The sequence below is a fragment of the Lepus europaeus genome, chromosome 6 (assembly GCF_033115175.1).
Source record: "Lepus europaeus isolate LE1 chromosome 6, mLepTim1.pri, whole genome shotgun sequence".
Lineage (NCBI taxonomy): Eukaryota > Metazoa > Chordata > Mammalia > Lagomorpha > Leporidae > Lepus > Lepus europaeus.
The window spans coordinates 117,017,830-117,039,293 of record NC_084832.1 but is presented as its reverse complement, the minus strand read 5'-3'; the positions used below and the strand labels follow the sequence as shown (position 1 = coordinate 117,039,293).

Here is a 21,464-nt window from a genome sequence, read left to right as displayed (position 1 = left end):
GGGTATTGAGTCCCCCATTGCTATTGTATTTGAATCTATATCTCCCTTTAAATCCCTTAACAAGTCTTTTAAATAGCCAGGTGCCCTGTAATTAGGTGCATATAGGTTTATAATAGTTACATCTTCCTGTTGAATTGTTCCCTTAATCATTATATAGTGCCCTTCTTTGTCTCTTTTAACAGTTTTTGTGTTAAAGTATATTTTGTCTGATATTAGGATAGCTACACTAGCTTTTTTTTGGTTTCTGTTGGCATGGGATATCTTTTTCCAGCCTTTCACTTTCAGTCTGCATGCGTCTTTGTTGGTGAGATGTGTTTTTTGTAGGCAGCAAATAGATAGGTTTTTTTTTTTTTTTTTTAATCCATTCAGCCAGTCTTGTCTTTTAACTGAGGAGTTTTGATATGATGTAGTGTCTTCATTTGTTTCCAGAAAATTTTCGATTTCTCCTATGACCCACTGTTCATTCAGGAGCATCTTGTTCAGTCTCCATTTGTTTGCATGTGTTCTAGAAATTCTTGAGTTGTTGATTTCCAGCTTCAGTCCATTGTGGTCAGAGAATATTCATGGTATGATTTGGATTTTTTTTTTTAATTTGCTGAGACTTGCTTTATGACCTAACATATAGTCTATCCTAGAGAGCATTCCATGCTGTGATGAGAAGAATGTGTATTCTGCAACTGGGGCATGAGAAATTCAATGGGTATCAGGTCCCTTTGGGCCATAGTGTCGATTAGTCTGTTGTTTCTTTGTAGATTTTTCTGTCTATTGCTGACAGAAATCCTGGGGTGTCGAAGTCCACAATTCTATTTTAATGAAGTCTGTGTCTCCCTTTTGATCCATTAACTTTTAAATAGCCAGGTACCTTGTAATAGGGTACATATACATTCATTATAGTCACATCTTCCTGTTTAATTAATTCCTGAATCATTACATAGTACCCTTCTATGTCTCTTTTAACAGTTTTTAGTTAAAGTGTATTTTGTATGATATTAGCATGACAATGCTAGCTCTTCTTTAGTTTCTGCTAGCATGGTATATATATATCTCACCATTTTCTTCTAGCCTGTAGGGTATCTGATGAGATTTAAGCTGAGGGTCTCATTGGAGATCCTCTGAAAGTAATCTGGCGTTTCTTTCATCCACGTTTTAGAATCTTTTCTGTATGTTTTACTGTGGAGAGTTTGACTACAATGTGTCATGGTAAACATCTTTTCTGGTCATGTCTATTAGGAGTTCTGTGTGCTTCCTATACTTGGACATCCCTTTCTTTGTCCAAATCAAGGATGTTTTCTATAATTATTTCACTAAATAAGCCTTCTAGTCCATTATCTATTTCCACACATTCAGGAACTCCTAATAGCTGTATGTTTGGTCATTTGATAGTATCCCATAAATCTCTAAAACTGTTACTTTTCTAATTTCTATCTTTTCTTTTGGTCTGACTGAAAGATTTCTCAAGATTTGTCTTCTTGCTCCCATATCCTTTCTTCTACCTCACCAAGTCTGTTAAGACTTTCCACTGCATTTTTTATTTGATCTATTAAATTCTTCATTTCTAATATTTCATTTGGTTTCTCTTAAATCTCAATTTCATGGGAAAAATTTTTACTCTTGTCATCTATGGATTTCTTATGTAATGGATTTGCTTCTGAATGCTTCCAAGTAATTCTGTGATTAATCTTTTAATTCTGTTTCAGGCATTTCATCAATCTCTTCATCCTCACATACTAATATTGATGTATTGATGTGTTCCTTTCGGGGCATCATGGTATCTTCCTTGTTTCTTAAATTTCTGTGTTTATTTTTAGACATTTGTGGAGATACTTGATTTTTTTCCTCTGATGGGTTTTGTCTATGAACTATGCTTCTTTGGCTTAGTGGAATGTCTGCCCTTTCAGTGAGTACCCACTTGTGTGCTGGGTTTAGCCAGGGATCTCTGGTCACTGGTCCAGGTTGGGTTCAGTAGCCAGGTGACACCCATGTTGGACATGGGAGATTTCCTCTTTGTAACAGAAGAGAGGTGTGGTCACACCCTCATCTCTTTTCCAATGTGCTCAATGCCCGGGTATTAGCCCTTAGTGGGTGCAATACTTAACCTGTACTTCAGTATGAACCATAGAAAGGATCTGTGCACTCCTTGCTATGAGCACAGCTCCCACTTCAGTGACTCTCCGCAAGCAACCAGGGGACTCTGAGCATGTGTGAGTGTGGATCCCACGGCAGTGACCCAGCCCCAGGCAGTCCAGGGACTCTGAGAATTTGTGAGCACGAAGTCTGTCAGTCCTCCCAGCCTGACTCAGTCAGCGGGTAATGCGGATTTTTCCCTGTGCTAGAATCTCTGGATCACATGTGTACACAGTAGCCTCTGGCCAGATGTCGCCCTCTCCCCTGCCAGTTGCACTGGAGCTGCCACCACCAGTATTGCTGAGAAGGTGGCATCTTGTCTCAGCCAGTTGCCATGCACATGCACAAGGACTTCCGCGGCTGCCGGTTATGCCCAAAATGGCGCCCACCCTCTCTCAGCCATTTGCTGGGTGCCGTTGTGGGTTTGGTAGGGTGAGAGAAATGTGTCCTCCTTTTTCCTATGGGTCTGCTGGTACCCTCTCCGTCTTAGGACTCCAGGCTGGACTCACACCAGATTCACCCTCCAGCTATATCAGCGGTGACAGGAGTTATTGCAGATTAAACATCTCACCTTGGTCTCCAGAGCTGTCACTTTATTGGGCTCTCATCTGCCCGATGTGTTGTGTTCATGTGTTGTGTTCATGTTCAGGCTGCACGTCCATATCTTGCACACAGACCCACAGTGTTCCTATAGCTTCTAATTTCTACTGCAGTTTTCTCTGTAACTGTCCCCTGACAATGCATTTCTTAAAATTTTTTCTTTTTTTCTTTTAATTAATTAATTTATTTTTGACAGGTAGGGTTATAGATAGAGACAGAGTGAAAGGTCTTCCTTCCGTTGGTTCACTCCCCAAGTGGCCACTAAGGCCGGCGCTGCGCCGATCTGAAGCCAGGAGCCAGGTGTTTCTTCCTGGTCTCCCATGTGGGTGCAGGGCCCAAGCACTTGGACCTTCCTCCACTGTCCTCCCGGGCCACAGCAGAGAGCTGGGCTGGTAGAGGAGCAACTGGGACTAGAACCCGGCTCCCACATGGGATGGCGGCGCCGCAGGCAGAGGATTAACCAAGTGAGCCACAGTACCGGCCCCACTTTTTTTCTTTTTTTTACTACTTATCCCTAGCCTAGCACAGCATGCTATTCCCTGTTCTGCCATCTTGGAATTCTTCAATCTGTCAATTTGTAGGAGTACTTCATATATTTTTGACATAGATCTTTTGTCAGTTTTATATATATATATATATATATATATATATATATATATTTTTTTTTTTTTTTTTTTTTTTGACAGGCAGAGTGAACAGTGAGAGAGAGAGACAGAGAGAAAGGTCTTCCTTTTTGCTGTTGGTTCACTCTCCAATGGCTGCTGTGGCCGGCACATTGCGCTGATCCGAAGCTGGGAGCCAGGGGCTTCTCCTGGTCTCCCATGCGGGTGCAGGGCCCAAGCACTTGGGCCATCCTCCACTGCACTTCTGGGCCATAGCAGAGAGCTGGCCTGGAAGAGGGGCAACCGGGACAGAATCCAGAGCCCTGACCGGGACTAGAACCCGGTGTACCGGCGCCGCAAGGCGGAGGATTAGCCAATTGAGCCGCGGCGCCGGCCAGTTATATATGTTATAAATATATCTTCTCCCACATTCTGTTTTTTTTTTTTTAATGGCATTTTAATTTGTTTAAAGGCAGCATTAGAGGAAAAGACAAAGAAAGGTCGAGATCTTCCATCTACTGGTTCACTCCACAAGTGGCTGTAATCCCCATGGCTGTGCTAGACCAAAGCCAGAAGACTGAAACTCCACGAGGTCTCCCTTGTGGATGGCAAGGGCCTAAGCGCTTGGGCCATCTTCTGTCTTTCCAGGTGCATCAGCAGGGAACTGTGTTGAGAAGTGGAGCAGCTAGGATCGGAATTGGCACTCATGTGGTATACCTGTGTTGCAGGCAGGGTCTTAATCCACTGCAAAAACAGTAGCCAATAACACTGGCCCCATCTTCTCCCACATTCTTTTTTTTTTTTTTCTATAGTTTTTTGATGGCAGGAAACATTTAAATTCAGAGCAATCTGTTAGTGTTTGCTTTATGTTGGCTGTTTTTCTCTGTGCCTTGTTTAGACTTTAAATATTGTTTGAAGTTAATTTTTGTATGAAGTGGGGTCTATTTGTTTTTTTTCCTCTACAGACCCACATAGACTGTGCTGTCCTTTTGCCCTCTGATAAATGGAGTCAAGTCTCATGTATACGGGCGTCTATTTTTATTTCATTTTCTTTTCCGTCTTGGTCTCTGTTCCCTTTTCCTGTGACGCTTGGTTGACTACACAGTTGCCCTGCACCGTCTTAATGTCTCCTCTAGGACAAGGCCTTCTCCTCCTGCCTTCAGCAGTGCCTTGGCTGTTTGTAGCCATTCTCCTTCCCATGTGACACAGTAGATTAAACGTCTGCCTGCTATACTTTCATCTCACGCGAACCCTGGTTCAAGTCCAGGCTGTTGTGGCCATTTGGGGAGTGAAATAGCGGAGGGAGGATCTGGCTCTTGAACTCTGTCTGTAATGCTGCCTTGCAAAATAAACAAGTAAATCCTAAAGACAAACGAAAAGAAATCAGTTTAGGGGTCCTAACTTGGTAAAAGGTTGTGTTTTCCTTTTGGGTCTTTGACTTTTGTTAGATTTCCACTGCATCCCCCAAATGTTCCTTTTTAAAAAAGAGTTAATTATTTCTTTATTTGAAAGGCAGAGTGACAGAGGAGTGGGAGGTGGAGAGGGAGAACTTTCACCCACTGGTTCATTCCCCCAAATTCTTGCAGCAGCTGAGACTGGGCCAGGCAAAAGCTTGGAGCCAACAGCTCCATCCAGATCTTTCATATGGGTGGCAGGAACCCAGATGCTTGGGCCATCATTTGCAGCCTCTCAGGTGCATTAGCAGGAAGCTGGATTGGAAGTCCTGAGTGTCTGAGACTCACCAGACACTCTGATAGGGGATGCAGGAGCCCCAAGCAGTGGCTTAACCACTGCACCATAGTGCCTGAACCAGTAATTTACTGTATTTTAATTCTGTTATAATCAGTGCTTTTGGATTTTGACTACTGCTATTATTTAGGAATATAATTTGCATCTGGCCATTTTGCCTGAAGAAATAATTTCAAAAGATTATCCATCATCATTCCATCTGGATTTTCTATATATTCAATAATTTTTATTTATTTTTTATTTTTTATTATTTTTTTTTTTTTATTTTTGACAGGCAGAGTGGACAGTAGAGGGAGACAGAGAGAAAGGTCTTCCTTTATGCCATTGGTTCACCCTCCAATGGCTGCTGCGGCCGGCGCACCGCGCTGTTCCGATGGCAGGAGCCAGGTGCTTCTCCTGGTCTCCCATGGGGTGCAGGGCCCAAGAACTTGGGCCATCCTCTAACTGCACTCCCGGGCCACAGCAGAGAGCTGGCCTGGAAGAGGGGCAACCGGGACAGGATCGGTGCCCCGACCGGGACTAGAACCCGGTGTGCCGGTGCCGCAAGGTGGAGGATTAGCTTACTGAGCCGCGGCGCCGGCTATATATTCAATAATAGTATTTATGTTTCATGATCTATGACAGCTTTGTTTTCCAGACCTTATATTTTATTCCATTCTTCTTAACCTTATTATACTGATGCTGTACTATTTGATTAAGTGGTTACAGCAAGTCATTTGTGATAATTTGAATAGGGAATCTTTCGTGTTTGACCATTAATCATCATCTTTGCCATGTGTTTATATATACTTTGTCACTTAAGGAAGGACTCTTTTTTTCTTTGTTACCTAGAGAACTTTAAAATATTTACTTGAATGGCAGAGAGATAGACACAGAGAGAGGTCATCCATCTGCTCGTCACTCCCCACATGCCCTCAACAGGGCATGGTCTAGAAAGAAGGAAGGAGCCTGGGACTCCATTCAGGTCTCCCACATGGGTGGCAGGGACCCAGTTACTGGAACCAATGCTTGTTGCCCCCATGGTGCTCATTAGCAGGAAGCTGGACTCAGCCAGAACTTGAACCCAAGCACTCCAAAATGAGCTTTGGGCACCAAAGTGGAGTTTTAGCCATTGCTCTAGATGCCTGCATCCAAGAAAACTTGTAAATCATAAATGAGTATGTGATTTTATTAGAAACATGTGCTGTATCAAATGAGATCACTGCCTAGGTTTTTTAAATCACAAATGCTGTTGTGAAATCACATTTTCTTTTATTAAACCAGTCTATTTCTGAAATAAATCTGTCATCTTTTGTTATTCTTTTGTGTATGTTTAATCTGCATTGCTCAATGAGTTTTTTATAGTCTTTACATATATATGAAACTATCTCATTAAGTATATGTACTTTTTTGTTTTTCTATCTTTTAATTGACAAATAATAATTGCATATGTTTATGGTATACAGTGTGATGTTTTGAGATATGCAATATCAGATTATTTAAATGAAGCTAATTAACAAACTATCATTTCACTTTAATCATTTTAATCTTAAAAAGTTACTCTTTCTGGGCAGGCGCTGTGGCATAGTGGGTAAGGATGCTGCCTGTGGCGCTGGCATCCCATGTGGGCACCAGTTCAAGTCCCAGCTGCTCCTCTTCTGATCCAGCTCTCTGCTGTGGCCTGGGAAGGCAGTGGAGGATGACCCAAGTGCTTTCACCCCTGCCACCCATGTGGGAGACCTGGAGGAGGCTCCAGGCTCGTGGCTTCAGATCAGCACAGCTCCGGCTGTTGCGGCCATTTGGGGAGTGAGCTAGTGGATAGAAGACTTCTCTCTCTTTCTCTCTCTCTCTCTCTGCCCTGCCTTTCTCTCTGCCTTTCAAATAAATAAATACATCTTAAAAAAAAGGTCTTTCTAGCTGAAATTCTCCCTACCGATCTCCTTTCCCCAGCGTCTAGTAATCACCATGCTGCTCTGAACACTGATGGGTTTCACTTTCAGAGTTCTGGTTTAAGTGAGAGCATGCGCAGTTTGTCTCAGTGCTGGGCTCCTTGCGCTTAGCCTGGTATCCTCCCAGTTCGGCCATGTTGTCCCAGATGCTATGGTTTCCTTCTTTTTAAAGGCTGATTGGTATCCCATTGTGTGCGTATATGCCAGGTTTTCTTTATTCATTCACCTTTATTCATTCCATATCTTGGCTATTGTAAATAATGTTGCAACAAACACGGAGTGCAGGTGTCTCACTGACATGCTGTACCCTTTGGGTGTAGAGTGCTAGATCCTATGATAGTTCCAATTCTGATTTTTTGAGGAGCTTCTCTACAGCTTTCTACAATGGCTGTACTAATTTACGTTTGCATCAGTGGTGTATTCGAGTTCCTCTTTCTCCACATCGTCACCAGTATTTACAATCTTCTGTGTTTTTGATAATAATCATTCTAAGTGTATATTTTTTTAAATTGTGAAGTAAATTGAACCTTGTGAAGTCACCTCTTTATCTCTAGCAACGTCTTGCCTTAAGGTTCTATTTTGTTTAATATTTATTAATACTTGTATGTATGCCACTAGGTTTATTTTAGATCTTTGCACAATTTTTCTTTTCCTGTATTTTTTTTTTTTTGTTTCAGGTGTTGTCAACTCTGTCCAGTTTGACAACCTCAAGATTTTCAGTGAAGTTTTAGCTTTATTATATCTAATAAGTTAATGTATTTGGACATAAATGCAATGTCTTTGTACATTTTAATTGTACTGCGTGGTTACATTTTTGTGATGTCATACTTTAGGCTCTAAACCTCTAAGGGCCCTTCTTTTCATTATCACTCAGTTCGACATATTTTCTCATTCTTAGTTTTCTTCTTTGATCCATAGTTTACTTTGTAATGAATTTCTGACTTTCGAAAATACAGGTATTTGGTTGTTATCTTTTTGGTATTGATTCTGGTATATCTTGTGTTTGGAAAACCTGTGGAAAAAAACTGTATTTTTGTGGTCTCTCTGGCCATCATATAAGGATTTTCTGTTCACGTTTCCAAATCTCTACTGAACATTTTAGCCTGTTTGTTTTATCTGTTACTTAGAGAAAGAGTGTTAAAATTTCCCACCAAAAGTATTGATTTTCCTCTTTGCTCTGTATTTATCAGTGTGTACTGACTTCACAATCTTTGAGTCCCCACACTGGTTTTTCTGGGGTGACACTTTGAAGAAGGAGACAAAGCCTTGACATCATACAGTCTTAGAGTGCCAGGTTTCTGTGGTTTGGGGGACTGCATCAGCTCTGTACATCCAAACTGTCTGCTATCCTGAGTTTGAATGAGCTGCATGAAATAAAAGGAAATGGATAGTTTCGCAGGCTGAGGGCGGCTGAGTGACTTGGAGGCTTTGGTGTCTGTGTATTGTCGAGAGACAGTTAACTCATGCTCTGTGATTGGGCAGGTTTTACTGTTCTGTGCTAAGTGTAATGATATCAAGTTCAGATCTATGTCAGCAGCTTCTCGGGATGAGTGAGATGAGTGCCCATAGAACAGTCAGCCTGTTGCATTGTTTTCATGAATTTCTCTTATATTTCTAGTTGTTTGAAGGACTGAAGGCGTTCCGAGGAGTAGATAATAAGATCCGATTGTTCAGACCCCATCTCAACATGGATAGAATGCTCCGATCGGCTGTGAGGACAACATTGCCGGTAGGTAAATTTGGTTTTTGTGATTCGCTAAAGGTCGTGGATTTCTCATTTCTGATTAATGAGACTGATGTTCTGTACCAACTGTGTGATCATTGACACTCTTTCTTAACTGTTTTGCAAGGAAATCATCAACACCACTTAACAATTCCGTATTTCTATTTCTTTGTGTGGTATCTGGGGAGATTAATGTGTATATGAGTGATATAGGATAAGAAAAATAAAGAGATCTCAGGACCATATGAAATTTTAATGTAGAAAATGCAAAATCTGTGCAACACAGATATTGTAGGGGTGTTTTGTCTAATTGCTCTAGGTATTAACGATATAAAGTGATTTAATTATTTTTATCCTAAATTTTGTTTTGATATTTAAAGCAGATATCATAAAAGACTTCTATACGGTCTTTGGATCCTGACCATAACATTGTAGAGAGCAGAATTGATTATAAGGTTTATTAGATGCAACCCCCTAAGGCTCACATTTAGGTAAGAAGTGTCTCAGGTTGTTTCGGTCTTACAAGACGCAACTATAGGTGATCTTTTTCCATTGAAAAATGCCCTTCTCTCCTGTTACATATTCTGTGTTTCTGACCTCCAGGCCCAAGCTGTGTGTCGAAGAAGTCTGAGTACAGCTAAATCCAAGGAAATGGCTCTTTTTTAGCTAGGCTCTTCCTTTTCCTGCTTATCTTTTTAATTCAGGCTTTACCTCCCTCCTTTAGGCACAATGATGTTATGGGATTTCCAAAGGTTTGTAGAAAAATAATTAAAAACACTTTAGTCAGCTTTTCATGGCTTTAGCTAAAATTCCCGAGAGGAGCTTCCTAGGAAGGAGGCTTATTTGACTGGCAGATTGGAGGTTCACCATCTAAGATTGCACGGCCCCATTGGGTCAGCATCTGCTGCAGGCCAGTGGAGGCCGTGTTCCCTGGAACCAGGAAGCAGTCCGACACAGGGAGCTTGCTAGTCCTCTACCCTCTGTATGTTCTCTGCTCGTATACTGTCGTGGGTTGACCATAGAGCTCCACCTTAGCAACCTGATCCAATCCACATCCCTAAATCCTCACCACCACAATGGCCAGAGCTAAACTGATCTGAAGCCAGGAACCAGGAGCTTCTTGCTGGTCTCCCACGTGAGTGTGGGGGCCCAAGGACTTGGGCCATCTTCTACTGCTTTCCCAGGCCATAGCAGACAGCTGGATTGGAAGTGGAGTAGCCGGCTCTCCAACCGGCGCCGGCACTGCAGGTGGCAGCTTTACCTGCTATGCCACAGCACCGGCCCCATCATTTACCATTTTTTATGATGACTTATTTATTTGAAAGGTAGAGGCACAGAGTGAGAGGGAGAGACAGAAGGAGAGAGAATGTGTCATCTTTTTGTTTTGTTTTGTTTTGTTTTGTTTTTTGACAGGCAGAGTGGACAGTGAGAGAGACAGAGAGAAAGGTCTTCCTTTGTCCTTGGTTCACCCTCCAATGGCCACCACGGCTGGCGTGGCCGGCACGGCGGGCGCACCACGCTGATCTGAAGCCAGGAGCCAGATGCTTATCCTGGTCTCCCATGGGGTGCAGGGCCCAAGCACTTGGGCCATCCTCCACTGTACTCCCGGGCCATAGCAGAGAGCTAGACTGGAAGAAGGGCAACCGGGACAGAATCTGGCACCCTGACCGGGACTAGAACCCAGTGTGCCTGCGCCGCAAGGCGGAGGATTAGCCTGTTGAGCCACGGCACCGGCCAGAGAGAATGTTTTTTCCATCCACTGATTGACTCTCCAAATGACTGCAACAGCCAGCTCAACACCAGGCCAGCCAGGAACCAGGAGCTCCATCCTGGTCTCCCACATGGATAACAGGGACATGAGAATTTGCATCGTTTTCTGCTGCCTTCCGAGGCAAATAAGCAGTAAGTTAGATTCAAAGCTTTCTCTAATATGGGATGCCCTCATTGCAAGGGCAGCTTAACTCTTTGTACCACAGTGCTGGCCCCTAACTTTATCTTATAATTAGGTTTGTAATTGTAGTCTTGTAATTATGAAAAAAGTTTTCAAAATTTTTGAAGTACCTGGTATAGTAGCATAAAGGAAATTAATGTAAATTCTTTCGATTTGTCCTAGTTTCAATTGTTTCTTAATTTTTTAAAAAATTTATTGAAGTTATATAAGTTTCATGTATTTCATGTACACAGATTTAGGAACATAGTGATACTTCCCATCCTACCCTCGTTTCTCCTCCCATTCCTACTCTTCATTTTTACAAATTTCTGTTTTCATTCATTTAATGATTATAAATTTTTTTTAAAGAGAGGTAGAGAGAGAGAGAGGTCTTCCATCCTCTGGTTCACTCCCCAGATGGCTGCAATGGCCGGAGCTGTGCTGATCTGAAGGCAGGAGTCCGGATCTTCTTCTGGGTCTCCCACTTGGGTGCGGGGTCCCAAGGACTTGGGCCATCTTCCATTGCTTTCCCAGGCCATAGCAGAGATCTGGATAAGAAGAGGATCAGCCAGGACTAGAACCGGCGCCCATATGGGATGCCGGCGCTTCAGGCCTGGGCTTTACCCTGCTGCACCACAGTGCCGGCCCCAGACTTAATTTATTTTTAAGCTGTCGCCCATCAAATATACGAAAAAGGTTGTCTGCTAAGAAATAAACCGCTCTTTGCTTTTTCACTTAATTGTAAGGTTATCTCTTGCTGATTTTTAGGATACCTTAACATATATTGATTGTATAGTGATGTATTGGTTGTATGTATGTTACCAGTAACTTCACCCAGTTTGTTGCTTTAGATTTTTTGATGAAAATAGTCAAATTGTATTTATTTCCTTCATAACTTTTGTTGCATTTTTTTTTGAAAATCCTTTCAAACCTGAAGTTCACAGAGATATGTTATGATTTTTTAATGAAAGACATTCCTATTGTAATTGATTTGCAAGTATGGTAACAGGTGGGGATCTAATTTCTCATTTTTCTTATGGAGCTTATATATTTCTGCTTGTTATTTTGGGAAAAATCAGTAACAGAAAAATAATTTTGTTTGGTTTTGTTGTTACAGTTTTAATAGTCGAAAAGCTTCCTTGATCATACTGACTGTAATGCTGTAGTAAGAGAACATTTCTCATTGGCTGTGCTTTTCACTCTTGCAGGGATTTGATAAGGAAGAGCTTTTGGAGTGTATTCAACAACTTGTGAAATTAGATCAAGAGTGGGTCCCTTCTTCAACATCTGCCAGTCTATATATTCGGCCTGCATTCATCGGAACTGAGGTACAGGCTGGCTCCCTGTTCGGTGTAGTCTGGTGGACACGTTGTCCCTCTGAGGGTTGTTTGAAGTTAGTAGTATGTAGATAAATAGCCCACAACAGGCACATTAATTATTTCTTTCTCCTGATTATCAGATTGTAAAAATATTTATTTATGTGAAGGGCAGAGAGAGGAGATACACATAGATACACATCTTTCATCAACTGATTCACTCCCCTAAATGGCCACAGCAGCCAGGTCCAAGGCAGGCCAGGGTCAGACTGAGCCTGACAGGAGCCTGGAACTCCATCAAGAGCTCCCATGTTCATTCCCTCTCTCTCTCTCCCTCCCTCCCTTCCTCCCTTCCTTCCTTCCTTTCCGATTTATTTATTTATGTGAAAGGCAGAGTTATAGAGAGAGGTGGATCTTTCATCCTCTGGTTTATTCCCCAAATGGCTCCAGTGGTTGGGGCTGGACTAGGCCAAAGCTAGGAGCCAGGAACTCCTTCCAGGTCTCCTACATGAGTGGCAGAGGCCTTCTCATTCTGGCCATTCTCCACTGCTTTCCCGGGGCATTAGCAGGGAGCTGGATCACAAGTGGAGCAGCTGGGACTTGAACCTGTGCTTATCTGGGATGCCGGCATTGTAGGTGTCAGTGTAACCCACTCTGTCATAATGCTGACCCCTGCACTCCCATTCTTAAACACAGTACTAAATATCAATACATAAATGTGCACATGAATACCTGATAATTACCAACATGAAATGTGTGACTTTTGTGTGGTATAATATAAACATTTAAATCCATGCTCTTATTTGGATGTTAATTTACATAAACCCCTTGTGAAAAGCTTAGAGGATAAAATCATTCACATTATCAAAAAATTCTTATATTAAAGAAGCATCTTAAGGGTGCGAGTTTAGCCTACCCGTTAAGATGCCTGTTAGGATGTCCATGTCCTGTATCAGAGGACCTGACTTGAAGTCAGCGCTCTGGCTCCTTCCTCCAGCTTCCTGCTCCTGCAGACCCTGGGAGGCAGTGCTAATGGCTCAGCTAGCTGAGACCTTGACTGAATCCGCACGCCACAGCCACAGGCCACAGGCCACTGTGAACACTGAGGAGATGAACTGGTGAGTGGGAGCGCTCTCTATCTATCTCTGAAATAAGTGAATAAAAAAAATTTTAAAAGAGGAATTTCAGTATCATTTGAATCATTATCTTCTGACATTTATTTATAGATTGATAACCACATAGAAAATAAAAGCTGGAGTGTTTAAATCAACTGATGATTAGGTATCAGTTAAAGAAATTAGGATAAAACCTGAAATAACATGTACACACAGAACACTTACATGAATGAATTCCAGATTTTCACTTGACCAGAGGCGAAGCTAGAATTATATGACTGACAGGTTCAATACTGGAAACCCAGCACCGCTAGACCCGAGTTTACTGATTTTAAGCCATCTATTTCATGCAACCTTGCCTGGTTCATTAGCTCCATGCAGGTTTGGTGATTTGAAGGCACAAACAAACAGACACAGATTTTCTTCCCACTCTGATTCTGCTAAGTATAGAGGTGCCTTGACCACAGCCAATAGCAAAACTGCACGACTATAAACAATGAAATTCCTGTTGATCATTGCTCTTAGCCTCCTTCCGCCTTTTCCTCCTATCTCAGTCATACTATATCCCACAAAAGGTAGTAGAGCAAGACAACACTAAGCTATATCAGGGCTGGCAATAAGTGTCATTGGAAAGCACCCAGTCTGATGTTAGAGACAGCATGCATTCTCTCAGGACCACCCAGCACCTTTGATCAGGCCTCGGGCTGATCCACAATCTTCCAGGAAATAAGACAGGTGACCTTGGCTACTGTGGGAGTTGACTCATTTCTCTTCGTCCACTCATTTCTTACTCCTCCATGTGGATTGTTTCTGTTCAGGAGTTGAGCTCAAGTGGAGAAACAGTGTTATGTTTCGGTAATCCCGGCTTTGATGCACAAGATATAATTGAATTATGCAGACATTTAAATCATCTGACATAGACAGTTTTTCCCAGTTGCAACTTCCTGGCAAATCTTTCAGCATGGAGCTTTTCATGAGAGTTGCTGCCACCTTGTGAGTGAACGGAGATCCGAGTGGTGGGCCCCGCCTGGTCTACTCTTGCATTGCTCTTTCATTCCACAGGGGCTCAAGGGCATGTCTGTTGCTCAGAGGTGACTTTCATTTCTATTTTTTTTTTTATTTTTAAATATTTATTTGAAAGGCAGAATTGTAGAGAGGTAGAGGCAAAGGCATGGAGAAAGAAAGATCTTCCACTCTGCAAATGGTCACAATGGTCAGAGTTGGGCAGATCTGAAGCCGGGAACCAGGAGCTTCTTTCGGGTCTCCCACGTGGATGCAGGGGCCCAAGAACTTGGACCATCTTCTACTGCTTTCCCAGGCCATAGCAGAGAGCTGAATCAGAAGTGGAGCAGCTGGGACTCAATCCGGTGGCCACATGTGATGCCGACACAGCAGGCGGCAGCTTTACCTGCTACGCCACAGCACCAGCCCCTCATTTTCTTTTGTCACTCTGAAGTCATTATGTTGCACATACAATTTAACCCATAATCACAGTAATTCCCATGAAAACAATTCTATTTATGCACTGTCTTTATTTATGCATATATATGCATATATATATCACAGTCCTTTCAATTTAGTAAGCAAAAGAATCTGAGCAGGTATGACAATGACTTAGCCTAGCCACAATTTATAATTACTGATGGGGATGTTGTCCACATCTTTAATGCATTGTTGCAGACCCATTTGATATATTCATTCCACTGTTGATCAACATTTTTCAATATTTTCATTTGCATAGCTCTATTACCATTTTAGTGTCATCAAATATTGTCTCTTTTTTAGTGTCTCATTGATTTTACCTGTTTATCAGCTTGTTACTATCCTGGCTTCTGTCAGTGGGTACCTTCTTTTTATTTTTTTTTTAAGAAAGCTTTTATTAAATGAATATAAATTACATAGGTACAGCTTTTGGATTATAGTGGTTCTTTCCCCCATACCTGCCCTCCCACCCCCAGACCATCCCACCTCTTACTCCCTCTTCCATCCCATTCTTCATTAAGATTAATTTTTAATTATATTTTTTAATTTTTATTTTATTTTATTTTTTTTGACAGGCAGAGTGGACAGTGAGAGAGACAGAGAGAAAGGTCTTCCTTTTTGCCGTTGGTTCACCCTCCAATGGCCACCCCGGTCGGCGCACCGCGCTGATCTGATGGCAGGAGCCAGGTGCTTCTCCTGGTCTCCCATGTGGGTGCAGGGCCCAAGCACTTGGGCCATCCTCCACTGCACTCCCAGGCCACAGCAGAGAGCTGGCCTGGAAGAGGAGCAACCGGGACAGAATCCAGTGCCCCCACCAGGATTAGAACCCAACGTGCCGGCACCACAAGGCGGAGGATTAGCCTATTGAGCCACGGCGCCGGCCTAATTATCTTTATATACAGAAGATCAACTCTATACTAAGTAAAGATTTCAACAGTTTGCACCCACACAGAGACACTAAGTGTAAAGTACTGTTTGAGTACTAGTTTTACCTTTAATTCTCATAGTACAAATCATTAAGGGCAGAAGTCCTACATGCGGAGCAAGTGCACAGTGACTCCTGTTGTTGATTTAACAATTGATACTCTTATTTATGACATCAGTAATCACCTGACGATCTTGTCATGAGCTGCCAAGGCTATGGAAGCCTCTTGAGTCCACAAACTCTAACATTATTTAGGCAGGGCCATAATTGAAGTGGAAGTTCTCTCCTCCTTTCAGAGAAAGGTACCTCCTTCTTTGATGGCCCCTTCTTTCCACTGGGAAAGGTCTCACTCATAGAGACCTTCATGTAGGTCATTTTTTGCCACAGTGTCCTGGCTTTATATGCTTGAAATGCTCTCATGGGCTTTTTTAAAGCCATATCCGAATGCCTTAAGGGCTGATTCTGAGGCCAGAGTGCTGTTCAGTACGTTTGTCATTCTGTGAATCTGCTGTGTGGCCTGCTTCCCATGTTGGATTATTCTCTCCTTTTTAATTCTATCTATTATTAGTACCAGACACTTGGTCTTACTTATATGATAAATTTGACAACTTATTCCCATCTTTATGATCACTTATACACTTAAAAATGATTACTTTAACTAGTAAGATGGCATTGGTACCTGCCAACTTAATGGGATTTGGAGTCCTATGGCAAGTTTTTAGCTTTACCCTTAGGTGTAAGTCCAAGGGAACATGTGCCGAACTCTACATCTCCTCCCTCTCTTATGCCTTATTATTTTAACAGGTATTAATTTTCAGTTGGATTTAAACACCTAAGAATAATTCTGTGTTAAGTAAAGAGTTCAACCATTGGTATTACAAGTGCTGATCAAGTCATTGCTTCTCATAGTGTCAGTTTCACTTCTACAGGTTTCCTTTTAGGAGCTCAGTTAGTTGTCACAGGTCAGGGAGAACATATGATATTTGTGCTTTTGGGACTGGCTTATTTCACTCAGTATGATGTTTTTCAGATTCCTCCTTATTGTTGCAAATGACTGGATTTCATTATTTTTTACTGTTGTATAGTATTTCATAGAGTACATATCCCATAATTGCTTTATCCAGTCTTCTGTTGATGGGCATTTAGGTTGATTCCATGTCTTAGCTATTGTGAATTGAGCTGCAATAAACATTGAGGGGTAGATAGTTCTTTTATTTGCCAGTTTAGTTTCCCTTGGATAAATTCTAAGTAGTGGATGGCTGGGTTGTATGGTAGGGCTATATTCAGATTTCTGAGGTATCTCCAAACTGTCGTCGTCTTTTTTTTTTTTTTTTTTTAACATTTATTTATTTGAATGTCAGAATTACATACAGAGAGAAGGAGCAGCAGGGAGAGGGAGAGAGAGGTCTTCCATCTGCTGGTTCACTCCCCAAATGGCTGCAATGGCCGTAGCTGTGCTGATCCAGGGCCAGGAGCCAGGAGCTTCTTCTGAGTCTTCCACGTAGGTGCCAGGACCCAAGGACTTGGGTCATCTTTTACTGCTTTCCCAATCAATAGCAGAGAGCTGGATTGGAAACAGAGCAGCCAGGACTAGAACCAGCGCCTATACGGGATGCTGGCGCTTCAGGCCGTGGCTTTAACCCACTGTGCCACAGCGTCGGCCCCAGGCCTGTAAGTTTTTAAAAATTTATTTAGTAGAAAGAGACAAAGAGAGGGGTATGGTCCCTCCCCACATTCCCACATAAGTTGGGAATGGGGCTGAAAGCAGAAGCCAGTAGCTTTGTTTAAATCTCCCAAGTGGGAGGCAGGAACCCTGCTGCTTGAACCATTGTGTGCTGTTTCCTCCCAGGTACGCATTACCAGGAAGCTGGAATCAGCAACAGAGCTGAGAAGAGCTCACTGTCATAGGATATGCAGATCTCCCAGTGGCATCGTAACCACTGTGCCAAACACTGGCCCCTGATAGGCTTTCATTGACTATATATCAGTTGCTTATAAGTCCCGAGGCTGGCACTGAAGAAAACCAGGCACGAGAGAAAGGAATGTTTTCTCTCTTGTAACAATGCAACGTATTAGGATTAGCATCAGATACAAACTTTTTATTTTTGAATTTTGAAAAACTTAATTTATTTGCAGAAGCTCTGAGCTGGACCTCCATTTGGGTCTCCCATACAGGTGGCAGGAGTGCTTGGGCCATCATCTCCTGTCTGCTGTGGGCATTAGCAGGAAGATGACCCAAAACCCAAGTAGCCGGGATTGAAACCAGCACTCCAGTAGGGGATGCCAGCATCCCAACCAACAGCTGAATACACTTTGCCACAAGGCCCATGTAACCCAAATAATTAGAGTATGATGGAGAACCTCCCAAGTATTTTCACAAACGTTTTCTGTACACACATAGATGGTTGGTTGTGGGTAGACGTTTGATGCATCAGGTACGTGCCTGTGGGACAGCTGCATCCTGTATCAAAGTGCCCGTGTTGGAGTCCTGACTCTGCTCTGAATTCCAGCTTCCTGCTAAGGTACACCCTGGACTGCAGCAGGTGATGGCTCAGATATTTGGATCCCTCCCACCCACATGGAAGACCCAGATTGAATTCCAAGTTTCTGGCCTTGGCCTGACCCAGCCTTGGCTGCTGCAGACATTTGGGAAGTGAATTAGTGGATCAGAGATACCTTTCTGTCTCTCTGCCATTTAAATGAAAAAATACTTTTTTTTAAAGACAACTTTAAAAGATGAGAGTGATCATTTGATTCTTTAGTAAAAACCTTTTATAAAGTACAAGACAAAAATGGACTTGTGCAACATGAAGAGGCAGAGAATTAATTAAATCTGTTTAAAAATGTGGTAGTGTTTTATTAGCCTGAACTTGAGGGTCAGGGTGCTGTAATGGCACATACTCACCTGTTCCAGTGGGATCATTTGCTGGAGTGACATTTGAATGACATTTCCACTGCGGTTGAAAGGTCTGTGTTATTTAGGAGGACGTGTGGGTGCGTCTTAGTTTGCCATAACCAAGGATACAGCCTTGGAGGCTGAAACAGCCGGCATTTATCTGCTCACTGTTGTGAAGGCTGGAAGTCAAGATCAAGGTCCCAGCAGGGTTGGTGTCTGGGAAGCCTGTCTTCCTGGGGTGTTGATGGCCAGCTTCTTGCTGCATGTTCACAAGGGAGAGGTCAGTGATGTCTTTCCTCCATCCTTTAATGACGGCGCTCATTTGTATTGGAGATTAGGGTCCCGCCCTGAGGACCTCATCCAACCTTAATTCCCTCCTTCAAGGCCTCATCTCCAACAGTCACATTGAAGGTTAGGGCTTCACCATACGCATTTGGAGGGATACAATTCAGTCCAAAATTGGTGGTGGCTGGGTGATGAGAGTTCCTTGGATGGAGGCAGTGCTGCATTGAGGGGACAGGAGGAGCCTGGATGGTGTCTGTGATGTGAGCTTGGGGTGCAGAGCCTGAGGGGGTCGTGGAAGAAGGCGGTTACCCAAGAGAGCTCTGCTCAGGTCAGGACATCTTTGGAGCTTCAAGAGTTTTGCTTTGAAGCTTTGATATAGTGCAATAGCTTTGGGTTCAGAGTAGAATGTCTATAATGTAGAAAACTTTAAATTCTCAAGCCCATCATTCATTTTGAGCCTTGGTTTCTCCGACGTGAAAGTGGAAGCGATAGTTCTTAACTTCCTGGGCCTCATTCCTTTGTAATCATAACCTCTACTCTACCACCAATGGCTCTACTCCCAACATGTGTGTACTGATGGTCCTCTTCCCCACTTAATGCTGTATAATTGTTCAAACCTGGTAAATGCCACTCTTAGGATCATTGGTTACTATCCTCACTCTGTCTTTTATGACCTTGTCTAAATATGATCAGAGTCGGAAAACTTGGAAGGCTTCCATAGCCGTGGCAACTCATGACGACAGCCTAAGATGGTTACTGGCGCCATAAACTAGAGTGTCAATTTGTTGGGTCAACAAGAGGAGCCACTGTGCACTTGCTCCTCATGTGGGATCTCTGTCCTTAATGTGCTGTACATTTTGATTTAATGCTATAACTAGTACTCAAACAGTATGTTTCACTTTGTGTTTCTATGTGGGTGCAAACTGTTGAAATCTTTATACTAAATTGATCTTCTGTAGATAAAGAGAATTGAAAATGAATCTTGATGCAAATGGAAGGGGAGAGGGAGAGGGAGGGGGGAGGGTTGCGGGTGGGAGGGAAGTTATGGGGGGGGGGAAGCCATTGTAATCCATAAGCTGTACACTGGAAATTTATATTCATTAAATAAAAGTTAAAAAAAAAAAAAAAAAAAAAACTTCCTGGGCTGTTGTACTACGCGAGATAAGGATTGTAGATCATCACTGGAGCCAAAAGCAATGGGTAGTAGAAGGTAACTTTTTCAGTCTTGGACTAAAAGTGTCAGGTTTTCTCTGCCTCCACAGGAAACGGGGTGCTCACTCCCCCTAGGAGCGTGACAGCATCCCACCCTCCTCCATGGATAACTGGGCCATCTTCCAGCGCCTCTCATTCTAGAATTCTTAACCATTTTCTCACTCAGCTGTTTAACCATCTCTTTGTAACTGATAAGTACAAATGGTACACGTTACGGGGGCTGTGAGATGTCTCCCTATGTGTAGAATATTCAAGTCATATTCAGAACATAGCTATGTCCTTAAAGATGTATCATCTCTTCTTGATGAAAACATAGACGCTTGTAGCTTTAACAAATATATGCAGTCCATTGTTGTTATCTGTAGGCACCCTGCTGTGCAGTAGAGCACCAGCCGGTCTTTCTCCTGACTGTAACTTGGCACCTGTTCGTCAGTGGGTATCCTTCCCTGACCCGTGTTATTCTTCCTAGCCTTGAGTAATTTCTGTGAGACAAACGTTTGATTCCACATATGAGTAAGATCGTGTGGTATTTGTGCTTCTCTGCCTAGCTTATTTCACTTAGTATAATGCCCTGCAGCTCTGTGACCAAACTGCACCCGCTTTTAGGGCTGAGGAGTGTTCTACAGCGTGCGTGCACCGCATGTTCTTTGTGCATCTGTTGATAGACAGCGTGGTGAACACTGCTGCACTAAATATGGGCGTTAGATGTCTCTGACAAATTGATTTCAGTTCCTTTGGATAGCAACCTCGTCGTGGGAGTGCTGCATCATATACGGTAGTTCTACTTATTGTTTGAGGAACATCAATGTTTTTTCTACAATGGCTGCATAACCTTTTTTAAAAAAAACTGGCTGTATTAGAACACTAATCACACTGGTCTTTCTCTCTCTTTCTGTGTGTGTGTGTGTTTTAAAGTTACATTTTGACAAATGTTCTTCTGTTACTCCCAGTCGTCTTATTTCTTCTGTCTTTTATGTACCTGCCTGGGCGTCCTGATTCCCAAGCCTTCCAATACTGCTGGGCTTCTCTCTGCTTTTCAGGCCAAATCATAGACTAAGAGTGTTTTCTTAGCTCCCAGAGCTCTTTCTGCTATTGTTTGAATAACCTCTGAAATCCTCACCTTTCTATAAAGTGATAGCCGACTGGCCCAGAAAGAAGTGATTTTCGCTGAGATATATCTCTTTATTTTCCATCACTCCCGAGTCTTAACCTTCTGTGTGGAATAAAGAAAAACCATGTATTTACTTATTTGTGAGATAGGGCCTAGGAAGTGGAAAAAAAAACCTTTTTACTTTTTGACACATCAGCATTTCAACTTCAAAGACACTGTGGTCTCTTGAGAAGTTACATAGTTTGCATTCTAAAATGCTATAGTCCTTATTTTTGATGGGAGTTTCACTTCTTTATGGTTCTAAATCATCCAGGAAGCTGGCAGAGAAGAGTAAGAAGCCAATCAATCAGAATGTTCACAAGGAAGTGAGACTTACTGAAGCGATTCCCTGGGTGCTGGCTTCGTATTTTCTCGACTTACGCAGGAAAATGTTGCTGTGTTTAATCTGAAGCCTGACCTGTCATCA

At 42.6% G+C, this 21,464-nt stretch overlaps 1 protein-coding gene across 1 annotated transcript in view; it reads left to right on the top strand.

Annotated features, from left to right (window-relative positions):
- The window catches only part of BCAT1 (branched chain amino acid transaminase 1), a 121,423-nt gene that overhangs the window by 58,075 nt on the left and 41,884 nt on the right, over positions 1 to 21,464 (top strand). Inside the window, exons 4-5 of the mRNA XM_062195527.1 lie at positions 8,622 to 8,732; positions 11,865 to 11,984. Of these exons, the coding sequence (XP_062051511.1) occupies positions 8,622 to 8,732; positions 11,865 to 11,984 (231 nt within the window). The remainder of the gene's footprint in view (positions 1 to 8,621; positions 8,733 to 11,864; positions 11,985 to 21,464) is intronic.